Here is a 14,764-nt window from a genome sequence, read left to right on the forward strand (position 1 = left end):
CTCTGCTACCAGAGGCTTCTCCTAATTTGATTCTCGATAACTAATCGGCGATTACATGAATTTTTCTAGGTTGGACTATGATTTTAAAGGTAAACTGTTGAAACAGAAATAACCATCTACTTACTCTTCCTTGAATCACCAGCCTGTTTACCAGATACATAAGTGCTTGGTGGTCAACAAAAACTGTAAAGGGCATAGCTAATAGGTAATGTCTAATTTTTAGAGCTTCCCTTTCCATGGTACTGTAGTTGCACTCTCTTGTTGAGAGTAACCTGCTTGCAAAATATACAGGGTGATCCAACCCTTCCTTCCTAGTTTGTGTCAGGGTGGCGCCTATTGCATAATTGGATGCATCCACATGAACATGGAACTCTTTGTTCCAGTCAACGTATATGAGATCAAGGCTCCGACCAGTCTCTTCGTTAATTCTTAGAAGGGACTCTCTTGTTCTTCTTCCCACTAATATCGTTCTCCTTTCCTTGTTAGCTTTTCTAGGGGCAAGGATACTTTCGCAAATCCTTTTATAAACCTCCTATAGTATCCTACATGCCCCAAAAAGGATTTGATACTTGTTACGTCTAACGGAGCCTCCATTTCCAGAATGACCCAAATTTTGTCAGGATCTGTCTTCAATGCTTCCTTGCATACGATATGACCAATAAGTCTTCCTTGTGGGACCATAAACCTGCATTTTTTCTGATTCAAAGCCAACCTTGCTCTTCGACATCTTTCCATGCATTCGCTAATAATTTTGTGGTGCTCCTTCTCACTGTAAACCGACCAGTCTTCCAGAAAGGATTTAAAATTTCCTACTGACATACTATCGAAAATGTGTAGTATGATTCTTTGGAATGTGGTGGTGCATTGCACAGCCCAAATGATATCCGATTATAGACATATACCCCTCTTCCACAATAAATGTAGTCTTTAGATTATCTTCCTCTTCAATGCTAATCTGATTATATCCTAAAAGTCCGTCCATGAAAGAATATATTTCGGCCGGCCACCTCCTCTAAAATGCTATCAGTAAAAGGGAGGGGAATGGATCTTTTATAGTCACCGCATTCAAACATCTGAAGTCCACACATCCGAATTTGGTTGTCATCTTTCTATGATATGACTATAGGGGATACCAATTCACTTGTTTGGACTTTCAATATTATCCCTGCTTGTAACATCTTCGTGATTTCATCCTCAACCCTCACTGCACAGTTTTTATTCATTCTGTAAGGTCGTTTTTGCACTGGTCTTGATCTAGGTATCAATGGAATCCGATGGACACACAAGTCTAGGGCCACCCCTTTCAAGTCCATGTACGTCCGAGCAAAGACATCCTTGTACTACAAAAAGATTCTAGAAGCTGCAGCCTTTAATACTGGGTTCCAGTCATCCCCTATCAGAATCTCCTTGGGTTGATCCGCTTCTCCAAGGTTTAAAGTTTGGAATTTGGCCTCCTTGTATTCCACCTCTTTAACAAAGATGTGTGTCGGTGTCTTGTTAAGGGTTGCCGCACCTTCTCTATCCTCTATATACCCCTTCGAGTACCTTTCCTCTAACTCCGATTCTTAGATTTGCAACATATTACATTATGCTCGAAAAACTTCATAATCTCCCATCTGCCAGTGGAATGATCCATTAAGGAAACTCGTTTCGTCTTCTGAGCATTCCCCAAGTCTAAGCACTCCTTCCTCGTCCGGTTCCATCCCTTCATGATCTTCTCCCTCTGAATCTGATACCATGTCCTGACTTACAGCACCAACTACAGTGCAATTTGTTTGCACCAGATGCCATGCTTCTCGCCATCCCATGACATGCATGGATTTGTCAGCACCGTACTCATATTGTCCGCTATCTAACAATGACTGTCGAATACATTGAAGTAGATAACAATTGTGTTTAACTTTTTACTCAATATTTTTGGAGGGCGGATATCAAACTTAAAATAATAATAGTATTTATTATATGTAACATTGTATAATATATTTATATTTTATATTTTATATTTTATAAATTTTATATTGCTAATATATTATTAAATATAATTTTCATATTGTATTGTTTATTTATTTTTAAAATATTATTTAATTTTGTGTATAAATTTTATGATTTTTTTTAATGATTTGAGGTATAATAATAATAAATTTGGGCTCAAATTAATATAGATTTGTATTAAATTTTTTAATTTTAACAATTTAATATACTTTTTTCATTATAATTTTAACAAGGTAAGTATTTCTATTTTTTATTTTAGTTTTTAATGTTTTCAATGTTTGTGTGAAATTTTGAGGTTTTAAAACTATTAAAATTAGTTTTACATGGATTGCTTATAAAACATATATGAAGCTTATAAAACATATTTGATTAATACACTAAAATATATATGAATTATAAATATTTTCATATTAACAAATATTATTTTTAAACAATTTTTTATTAAGAAATAAAATACTAATCAAATGATATAATATATTACTATTAAATCTTTATCTTTTTTGCTATTGTAACTTATCATTTTAATTAATAAAATTTATCATGGCCTTGGCCGTTTACAGATCAAAATATATATATATATATATACATATATACATATATATATATATATATATACATATACATATATATATATATATATATATGTATATGTATATATATATATATATATATGTATATGTATATATATATATATATATATATGTATATGTATATATATATATATATATATGTATATGTATATATATATATATATATATATATATATATCTTTTTTACTCTAGTTAATTAAACTTAAAACTATGCAAAAAATAAAGTGATACGCAATACTAAAATGTCTTTATAAATTAAAGAAGTTTTCCTTATAATAAAGCCAAAATGAATATTATCTCATTCAAGTTACATCATCTTAGGTGTAATTAGGCAATAATTAAATGAAGGATTCTCAACGCATTCTAGTAGTCGTCTTTAGTCAATGTTATATTAAAAATCATCTTAAACTCTTTTTTTGGAATTTATTATAATGTGAGATGGATGATTAATATACAAACTTTAATATGAATTAGTATCATATTAAATTTTATGACCGTATATGAATTTAGATAATGCTTTATGTTAGTTTTCTCCCATTGATCTACAAAAGGTAAAGGAATTTTCTTATATTCTACTTGTTGTGTTCTCTAGATTATCAACATATACATCATTTAATTTTACTTATAATTTTAATGGTTGATTGAGGAAGAATATTAGAGCTAGAGAGACACAACTCTTCTCTATGAGCTCTATTTTTGTATATAAATTAAATGATATTAGATTTTATCATTACTATTAAATTTTTATCTTTATTATTCTACTTAATTACTTGTTTAATTTACTAAATGATGAGGTCTAATATATGTGTTCCAAAATTAAAAAAATTAAATAGTTTTTTCAAAAAAAAATTTCCAATATGATTTTTTTGTTAGAGGCCTAATATATGTGCTCCAATATCATTTTTAGTCATGTTTGTTTTTATTTTCAACATTTTTTAATTCAATTAGATTGGTTATATTTCTAAAAAAACTAGAATTCTAGTTATGTTTCACATAAAATATAGGTTTAAATCAATATAAACTAATACTAAATCAAATAACTTTAAAAATATTTAATACAAATAATGCTTGTAAAAAATAAAAAATAAGTAAATTTATAATTATCTTAATCTTATATTCATAAATTACAAAATGAATTAATAAAATATTAAGTTACCATAAGTGTATATATTTAAAATAATATATATGTTAATAAAATTTAGAAACCCTAACTTATATATTTTTATTTATTTAAATCAATTATAAAATAAATTAAGAAATCACATTGTCCTAATTTATCTTATATATTTAATATTATTTTTTAAAGTTAAATTAGTGTCTTAATATGTTTTAAATTAAAATAATAAAAAATTTAAATAAATTATTAATATAATATATATATATATATATATATATATATATACTAAGTAAATAGTGTAAAAGATACCGAGTAGAATATTGTGTGTGTGTGTGTGTGTGTGTGTGTGTGTGTGTATGCAGCTTTATCTTAAAGTCTGACTTAGAAAGTCATCAGCCTTAAAATATATAAAGGGAAAGTTGTAAAAAACATTTTTTACCCATTACAACTAATTTGACAGTCATTGTCAGATGGCAGAACAGTATGAGTATGGGCTGACAAATCCATGCATGTCATGGGATGGCGAGAAGCATGGCATCCGATGCAAATAAGTTGCACCGTAGTCAGTGCCCTTACTTACTAACCAGTTCTTTGGGTCTATGATGTACTTTCTTCTTTTTGACTCAATGGATAGAGTGTTTCATTTCCAATTATGGGTGGCTTTTGCTGTAACCAGCCATCCTCTTCCCAATAAAGTATTGTACCCTTTTTTCTTGAAAGTAATAACCACAAAATCAAGGAAAATTTGTTGTGTACTAATTATGACTTTTGTCCCATTAGGGTCCCTATCGGCTTGATTTCGTGCTAATCCACTCCGACCAGTTGAAATGTAGGTGGCCAGAGTGTGGGTTTCCCTATTGCCTTCCACATTTCATCAAATAAGACATTTACACCGAAACCTCCATCAACAATAGTATTCAAAAGTTTGTACCCTAATATTTCCATTTCTACTACTACTCGCGTTCTCCCCATTCCTATCGTGAATAAGGTAATGTTTTCTGTCCGGACCTTTGCTTCTCCTTCCTTCTGTTCCTTAAAGGGTATCCCTCTAAGGCTTGCCCCTTGTGTTAATGCTACCTGCAGTTGAGGTAATGTTTCAAGTAGATCAGCAATTTTCACCAGGATGGTGATCTCTAGTACTTGCCTCACAATCTTCGATACATCCCTGTTCGTAGTAAGTTTATCTGGCCTTGCCTTCCCTTCCTCTCCCATGTTATCTTGAATATCTTTCTTTGCTTCCTGAAATTGTTCCTTCTCCATAGTAGCACCCGGGTAGGCCAATTCGTGGCTTGCATCCTTGTGATGGCAAGGATTTCGCTTTCCGATTCTTCAATGTCTAACATATTCACCCCCTTTTGTCTGGGGCAATTCGCATCTTCAAAATTACCTAGTCCACACAATTTACACAACATTCTCACATTTTGTCCTCCTCCATTCTAACAATCTTGTGCAAAATGTCCCCATTCATTGCACCCACATTGGATCATAGTCCATTAGAATCATACCGGATTGCTCATCGAGGTGTGATATTATTGTTGTTGTTGTTGCTATTATTATTACCCCCTCTTCTATTGTTTCTATATCCCCTGGTAAGGCTTTTCTATTTGTGTTCTTTGGAGGGGTGGAGGGTGGTGTAGATTGCTCTCCTTGTGTGAAGAATACTTGAGCGTTCCGTATTTTTAGATTGTAGGGACAATCTTTGATTGTGTGTCCCAACACCTAACAAATCTCGCAAAATGCTTTCTTTGGACATGCCCCTTTTGTATGGCCTTTTTTTCACAATCAGTACACCAAAGCTCACTCCTTTTTTCTCTTCCTTACTCCCCTTTACCTCCTTTATTAATCGCCTTGGATCTTTTCTCAAGGCTTGGATACTTTTGGATGCTTTTGGATTCACCCCTTACTATGGCAAGGAAAGCTTTTAGCCACTCATCTGCATTATTCTATCTATTAGCCTTCCATATGGTTATGCATGTTTTATAGTGGTGCACGGGGTCCTCCAAACTGTCCCCCGTAAACCTAGGCACTTTTTGTTTGTCTATTGCCATTATGTTGCCCTTTTTCCTCCTGGTGGTTTGCTTCCAAGTGAGATGGTTCTTCTGACGGGGACACCCCCTCCTGACAGGATACTTCCTCCCTAAGGAACACTTCCTCCTAATGGAATACTCCTTCCCGATGGTGCCCTTCCTACAAATGTAGCACTCCCTCCTAATGGAACACTTTCTCTTGACTGGAAGTTCCCTCTCAACGAACTTGATTCTTGATTGCTCGACCCGCAAGTATCTTCTTCTCCAGTGTTTGAGTTTTGCTCCTATCGAAGTTCTCTCCATGCAGGGGTCTCTGGGTTTCTGCACCCTAACTTCCTTCCTGGTGTCTTGAAGATAGCCAAATTGGGTATTCCTTCAATTGTATGCTTAATCAACCCTTCTTGGATTTTGCTAGGATCCCCCTGTCCTCCCCTTAAGTTACGACCTCTCTCCTCCTGCTGCTAGAGATGCAATGTCCTCAAGGCGACCTACTCCTCAATTTCTTCCTCTAGTACCTGCCTCAGATAATTGTTCGGAATCAGGAGCGTGAATTGGTTTAGTATATGTTTCCCTTCTTAGGATTATAACGTTCCTCCAAGTTGCGTTCTTTTGTCCTCCTTTCAGCAAATCGTTGGAGTACCTATTGCCTCCTTCGTTCCTAATTTGTCTTGGCTCTTTCTTCCTTAACACGTAACAAGTTGCGTGCCAATAGGCGAGGAATCTGTCCCAATAGATTGTACACCGCTAGTGGCACTGAAACCTCATCGGGTACCGTACCTTCAAGAACCCTTCTCTCACGGGCTTCCCTTTGTACGTATTGATCGACCGCAACTTCCCAAGTCGTCACTAGATCGTATCTCAACTAATCTTCCCTAGTTAGTTCCTCCTCTTCTCAGTCACTATTTGTTACTTATATATGTAGTAGGAAGGGTCTTCCCATTACTCCATTATGTCTTGCTAATGACCTCCTAGTTCGGACTTAGGCAACAGTGCCAAAAATGTAGAATGGAAATTCTACTCAAGTTCACAGAATAATAAAGATATGTATACAGAGCAAAACATAGAATGTACCTTATTACCACAATACCAAGTTGGCGAGGAAATGATTTACTCTATTCATACCAAAAACATGATGAGTACATTAACAATATTCCAATGTTTATAAAAGGGTCGCTTGGTTGGGAAACCAACCGATGCATTCCCTCACCTCCCAACTACCCAACCCGCTCAAGCTTAACAACTGCTAAATACAATAGTACTTTATTCTCTACTACAACTGTCAACTCTATTCTCTACCTTTATCCCGCTCACCATTTTGAAGATAAGGACACTGAGAATAGTTTAGGGCACTTGAATAAAATAAATCTAATCAGGATTGTCTCTTAAACCCACTCTGATACCATGTTGATTTTCTCAATTAGATTTATATTTAAATTTAACTTATATAAATATCCTTCAATATATATATTCTCTTTATGTAACTATCTTTTGCTATACTTCAATATAAATTCTCTTTAATATTATATCAATAAACTTTGAAATGATCAATGTCTCCAATTTGCCGCCACCTTAATATAGAATTACTTATATGAAAATTGGTTCGGTGTGTATCTCTTTATTCGATGGTGGCTCTAATGTCTGATGTAATCAAGCTACTTAAATGTTAATATATTGTCTCTACAAAGCTGGTGACCGATGCAAAATAAATGACCCAAAGTAGAGGGTCATGACCCGACACTCAACCGACGTACCAATATTCAGCAAGGGTTCGATATTAATCATGATTATGCAAGTCAACTCTATTATAACGATTGGAGGATACAGTATGACCCTTCAGATGACACGAAGCAATCATATGCAGTTTAAGCATAAGTCAAGAGACTAAGCCCAATGGAGACACCCCAAGGCAAGCAATGACGTGGGAAGTACATACGTCACTCGATCTGATAGAACATAAATGTGAACGCACATCAACTAATAGAAGTTGAAATTATATCGGCACATCGACTAATAGAAGGTAAAGAATATTATATGTTAATAGATGCCTATATACATTAGAGAATATTTATGGATAAGATATTATATAAATATATATAATCGAAGAATTGGTCTTATAATTACATCTTATATTTTATCCGACTAAAGCTATAATACATCAACAAACTCAACCCACTTCAAATGCCTTTGTTTCAATTGTCCTTGACTATTCAAATATTGCAAAGCTTGATGATCAATATACAAAACAAACTCCTTAGGAAGAACATAGTGTCTCCACTTCTTCAATGCGTGAACTATAGCATAGAATTCCTCATCATAAGTAAAATATTTTCTTTGGCATCATTCAACTTCTCACTAAAACAAGCAACAGGTCTACCTTCTTGACTCAAAACAGCTCCTATTGTAGTACGACTAGCATCACAGTTGACTTGAAACAGCTTGTTAAAATTTGGAAGTGCTAAAACAAGCTGCTCTATAACTTTTTGTTTCTACAGATTAAAACTTTCATTGCCTCCTACAGTCCACTTAAAGTTTTTCCTATCCCCTCTCATTGTTTCAGGCAAAGGTCCACAAATACTACTAAAATCTCTTATGAACTTTCTATAAAAACTGGCCAGTCCATGAAAAGATCTTACCTCTATAGCACTCTTTGGAGTAGGTCATTCAAGGATAGCTTCAGTTTCTACGGGTCCATTTTGAGACCTTTTGCTAAAACTACAAATCCCAAGTACACCAACTCATCCTTCACAAAACTACACTTCAAGTTTATTAGCAACGTTTCTTCCCTCAAATTATCAAACACCTTTTGAATATGCATCAAATCCTCCTCCAACATCTTACTAAAGATCAAAATATCATCTAGGTAAACAATGACAAACTTACCCAGAAACTCCTTCAATACCTTATTCATGAGCCTCATGAAAGTGCTTGGTGCATTGGTTAGGCATGACTAACCACTCGTGCAACCCTTCCTTTGTCTTAAAGGCAATTTTCCACTCATCTCCTTCACTGATGCAAATCTGATGGTACCCACTCTTTAGATCTATCTTTGTGAAATACACAACTCCACTCAAGCAGTCCATAATATCACTTATCAGTGGCAATGTTAACATGTACTTGATTGTTATCTTATTGATAGATAGCTCGAGAATCTGTACACATCCTTCATTCTCCATTCTTCTTTGGTGCTAATATTGCTGCTACAGCACATGCACTCAAACTCTCTCAAATCAACACCTCTTGCAACAACTCATGCACTTGTCTGTTCATCTCTTCACTTTCTGTTGGTGTCATTCTGTGTGTTTCCTTGTTTGGAAAACTAGCTCCTAGAAGCAAATCCATTTGTTGAGTGATATTCCTCACTGGGGGTAATCCACCAGGTACATTATCTGACATAATGTCAAGAAACTCTCCCAATAAATCTACTTCTGCAGGTACCTCCTCTACTTCTTTACCATCTTTTGGGATTACAGCAAAACACATATGCTCATGCTTCATTCCTTGAAGAAACTCCTTTCCATCAGCAAAACATATTCTGACAGCACTAAATACCTTTTCTTTGTTTCTCCTTCAACAGCTTCAACTTATGTTTCACTCCATCCTTTCTCAAAGTATAGGGATTTGCACGCCCATCATGTACAACATGCCTGTCAAACTGCCAAGGCCTACCCAGCAACATGTGACATATTTCCATAGGTATGATATCACACAACACCTTATCCTGGTAGCTTCCAATCTTGAACTTCACTAAGCATTGCTCACTAACCATGACCTTTTGTGGTCATCTTGCACCCAAGCAATACAGTATGGACGCGGGTGTTTATACTACTTCAGCTTCAACTTTGTGACCATCTTTTCTGACACCAAATTGTCAGTGCTTCCACCATCAATGATCACATCACAACACCTATCTTCACATTTGCACCTGATGTGAAACAAACTCCTCCTTTAATCAAGTTCATTCTCACCACTCAACAAGACTCTCCTATTAACTAGGACTTCTCTTTCAGCATCTTCAAAATGTGATGATCAAGCATCTTCATCAACATGCACAACTTTGGCCTGGCCTTCAATTCTCCGATCTGTCCTTCCTTGGCATTAGGAACACAAAAATGCTCTATGCCCTTCTCCACAGTGAAAACATTTCCCACGGAAGCCTCCTCTTCCAGATCCTTGTCCTCTTCCTCCTCCTCTCTGATCTCTATTATTTTGATCATGGAAACGGTTGGAATTGTTTCCCCTCTGGTTCTGACTGCAACTCTTTGACTCATCCTTGTTCTTTTGATCATCATTTTGGCCTCCATAAGACCGTCTACCAGATGTTCCACCGCAACCTCTTCCACTATTCTTGTTAACAAACATCTAGTTTATCTTTTCCTCAACTCTTAGGGAAAATTGGTAGGGAAAATTGGTATGCCTCTTCAATACTAGTCATTCGAACTAGACTCAACTCCTCCTGAATACTTGGCCTCAACCCATTAAGATAATGGGCGACTTTATCCTTATCAGCTTCCACATGGCCGGCTCTGATGAGAACTCAATAGAAGTCCTCGGTATACTCTTAAACAGATCTTCCCGCTTGCTTCAACCCTTACATTTTCTTAAGCAAATCAAGCTCATAATCCACTGGGATGAATTGTTGCTTCAGTTTAGCTATCATGCGATCCCATCTAGTGATTTTGTCCTTCCCTCTTCTATTTCGCTCCAATTGAATCTCTTGCCACCAAATCTTCGCATGTCCCTTCAGCTTTGCCTTCGCAAACTTCACCCTATCAAGATCCTCAATATCCTAATACTCAAAATATTCCTCCAATTCATTGATCCAATAGATCAACTCCTGTAGGTTAAGATTTCTCGAAAACATGGGAACCTCAACCTTAGGTTTTCTTCCAATCTTGGACATGGCCTTGAAAAGTCTTTCTTCTTCTAGGTTTAAAACCACCTCTACTTCAGCATTTTCTTCTTCTTTGCCTTCATCCTTGCTTTCATCTCTTACAGCAAGATTTATTCCTCTCAACATTTGTTCTTCCAATGCTTGCATTTGTCTTTGGAGGGCTCTAAAACTCTCAGGTGTAACACCTACGACTCTTCCACCACGCTCTCTTCATGGAGGCATCTTCACGCTTCCACTGAAACCCTAGTGCAAACTACCTCACAATCAGCGATCTGTTAACAAACTTGGGAACTCCTGCTCTAATACCACTTGATGAAGGGAGCTCCCCTTAATAACTTGAACACATAACAGAAACAAAGAAATAATAGCAATTTGCAAAAACAAAATATGGGCTTCTTATTATCGCCACAAATAAAGAATTACAGAATTCAGAATTACAATATGCTAACCCACATCGCCACCTTTATTATAGTAATTTGCAAGACAAAGCTGCGAACTATCACCAAAAGTTGTCATAAGCAATGTAAGGCCATTTCTTAAATAGGCAATTTTATGCTGCCCGAGAAGGCTCTAGACAATCAAACTTAATACCTAGGACCAACGGACCCTAACAATACATATAAAGTCGGCCAAATACACCTTTGACATTTATTTTGGAATTTTTGGTCGTCCCAACTTTGGAAGGCCATAACTTTTGAACCGTTGCTCTAATTGGCTATTATAACCATTTTTCGAAATCCTCAGCTTCTGATGTACAAGCTCAAATTCCATGCAATTGCCAATTTTTTGAGTTTTCCAGGCCCTCGTCCAAGCATGTTTAGGCCTTCAACAATGAGCCTGAAGTTTTTATACCAAAATTCCACACCAAAAATCTGCAATAAATCCATAAATATTCATGATATAGCATTGAGCCTGAACTGGTAGAATGATATATCCAAGATGAACATCCATCTTTGAAATTAGGACATATTGAGCTCGTATGACTGACTACCTAAGTAGCAAGCCTCCAGAAACAACTTTGCACTGAGACAACCCTTATTCAAACAACTGAAATGAAATATTTTTTGTTGATGCAAGATTGCTCTTACACCCAAGATGCTCCTGCATCAAGCTCGTTTAGTTGTAAGCGTAATTGGAGCTTATTCGAGGCCATTCACACAATAAAGAGGAACAAGTTAGCATAGAGGTGCCTCAATGACCTTGTCTATTGTATTATAACCTTATGTTGCACATAAGAAACGTAGAGTTAGAAGCATCCGGTCCACTTGATTTGGATGACATAGACCCCTATTGTGATTGGACATCACAAGAGCAGCCTCCATTGTTCACAGACGATGAGATTTGTGTTTTGAAGAGGTAGGCTATGGAAGAGGGTGGATTCGTATTGGGATTGGATGACATTGATGAGGACATTGAGGAGGATGAGGGCACTAAGAGTGAGGAGGATATAGATGAGGAGGAGGCATTCTCAGTGTCAACACCATCTACATCCAGGATGGAGGTCTCGCCACAGCCACAGCAGTCTTCTAGGGCTAGACTCCCTCCCGCTCCAGTACTTTTTACTAGAGCTGCTGGGAAGGGTAAGAGGAAGATGTGGCCTATTTTAAAATTGAACTTGACACTTGTATTTGCTTATAGTTTTACAAAGATAATTTGCTATTTTAAGTTTGTTTTAAAGTTCAGACTATCAGACCATGGCTATGAGCTATGAAGCATTTCACATGAGGATGCGATTTCTATCCTATTTGCTTTTATATATACCTAGATCAGCTTGTTTGGTTTGTTTACTCATTAGATTCATGGCCTTATTTAATTTTTCAAAAAAAAAAAACATCTCCAATTAAATTTAAGCAATTTTTTAAGTTCTCGATATTTTCCCAGGAAGTTCCCGACTTATCTCCAATATTGCCGATATCTTTTTTTTGCCCTCGGCTATAAGTTGCCGATAACGATAAGTTGAACTATGGTTGTTACAACATAGCTTCGCGTTGTTTTTTCAGTGACTGAAAACCAATGGAGGAAACTTTGGATGGGATGGACAAGGTTTTCTGGGTGATCTAAGGTTGGCAAAACAAGGATTGTTAAAGAGTAAATTCACACAAGTATTAACATTGCACTGAAAGTAGCAGATTCAGGTGTTATAAAGCCTGTTGCTTCCCAGCTGTTGCTATTCCACTTTGATATTTTTGTGAGAAGTATTGATTGCAGAAGCTTGCTGGTGTATGCAAGATTGTGAAAAAGCCATGCATGCAATGTTTTAGGCAGTGAGATCAAACTGTGTAAGCTTGGTTCAATCTCAGATAGTTTGGTGGCATTTTTGGGCTGTTTTCCAGACTCCATGTTCACCCAATTTGTGGGTTTGTTGTAGCAGATCAAATTTTCTGTTTGCGGCAGTTAATGACAGAAAGATTAATGTATTTTCAAGATGTTAATCTGTAATATTCATTATATATCAGTTTCATGAAGCTTTTCTGAAGTTTCGTGTGTTTTGGCATTCATGTCTATAAAGTACTTTGCATTGGTTCTATTGATTTGCAAGTTCTAAATAAAGAAGCATTATAAGGGATTCCGACCTAATAATCTATTTGGCAAGAGATATTACATATGTACCTTGACAGATAGCATAAGTACCATTATTGCTGGCTGAAGTCGAGTGTCCTCTTTCCTTTCAAAAACCTGATAAAGAAACAATATCATACAATTGTTAACAGAGCAAAATCAATGAATAATAAATATCATTTCAGGTTTCCCATCATAAGTAAATGCATCACACGATTCATATTAGCAATTAACAGAAAAAAATATCAAATAGGATGAAAATTAAAAAATTGCATAGCTTCTGATTATGCCTTCAGTTGAAAAAAACTATATTCCAAATCAATTCATCACCAAGCTTGAACTTACCATTAAACCAAAACATACACAACTCTGCACCATAAACACAAAACATACTAAAGTCTACATTCCCATAAAAATGAAACATGCATGAACTCGCACTGCCATAAAAATATAGCATACTTCATCATTGTGCTTACATCTGTATTCCATTTTTTATTAGTCTGCATGAACTGACATTTAAAATTGAAATCTTACTGTCAATTAAGAACAAACTATGACAGTATTGCTGGCTGAAGCCAATTGCCATATTTACATTCCAAAACCTGGTAACACAACATTAACATCTTAAAATTTATCAAAGAAAACATTGGATTAAGAAATGTCACTCCAAACTTCACAATCATAAGGGAATAATAACGCACAAATTACATAAGAAAATGACAGAAATAATTCGAAACTTAATAAAAGGGCATCGTTATCAATTGAAATTTTCCTTAATAAAAACAAGATTCCAGAATAACATTGTATTGTATTTTATTGTTTGATGCAGATAAATTTCAGTCCTCAAATGTGATTTAGGGTGATGGCAGAACACATTATGCAGAGCCATACAAAATTCCAAATCAAACTAACAACACTCAAATACTAAAATTTCAATATGCTTAAAAGTTTCTGGCTTGAATTGGTTAAATAAGTGTTTTTGGAATAATAAAAGGCATACTGATGTTACAGTCTCCAAGGTTAGAGAGCTTAATAATACCAGATTCATGAGTCCAACCCTTTACAAGCACATTCATTGGTTGTTACTGCCAAGATTTGCATGATTTGGCTCCAAAGTTAAAGTCATTTGAATTTGTAACAACTATTTTGGAGGACTATAAGAATGGGAGAAGGATAACCTCACACAAAGGAAACAAAAATATTTGTGCAGCATGCTTGCAGACAAATTGTTGAAATCTGGTGTAGATGCGAGACAGATCTTATTATTTATCAGTTCTGCAATTTTTGGTTCCTCTTGTATCTGCTGGTCATTAGCTCTATTTTGTTTCTCCTGTCAGTATTTGAAGAGTTTATTATCATGTGAGGTTCTCTCCTTATCTACAGTGTTGTATCTGAAGATCAGAATAGCATGTCTACCTATTTCATGTTTTCTTATTTCTCCTCTCAATGGTCCTGTTGCCATTCGACTTTATCATGCTCATTTCCATTTCAAGGTTGCTCAAACTGTGACTAAGGGTCATTCGACGTCATTCTGTTGTGAGTGTGTTTCACATATTTGCTGAGTTTGCTTCCTTATTCGGAGCTTATG

The 14,764-nt window shown here is 35.6% G+C and overlaps 1 protein-coding gene across 2 annotated transcripts in view; it reads right to left on the minus strand.

Moving 5' to 3' along the window:
- LOC149548402 (uncharacterized) overlaps positions 1 to 14,764 on the minus strand; it is a 256,377-nt gene that overhangs the window by 146,519 nt on the left and 95,094 nt on the right. For both annotated transcript variants that reach the window (XM_089792478.1, XM_089792477.1), the window contains exon 3: positions 13,228 to 13,293. In XM_089792478.1, coding sequence (XP_089648604.1) covers positions 13,228 to 13,293 — 66 coding nt within the window. The remainder of the gene's footprint in view (positions 1 to 13,227; positions 13,294 to 14,764) is intronic.

The sequence above is a fragment of the Cupressus sempervirens genome, chromosome 7 (genome assembly GCF_028749045.1).
Source record: "Cupressus sempervirens isolate cs-2001-9-10 chromosome 7, ASM2874904v1, whole genome shotgun sequence".
NCBI classification, from domain to species: domain Eukaryota; kingdom Viridiplantae; phylum Streptophyta; class Pinopsida; order Cupressales; family Cupressaceae; genus Cupressus; species Cupressus sempervirens.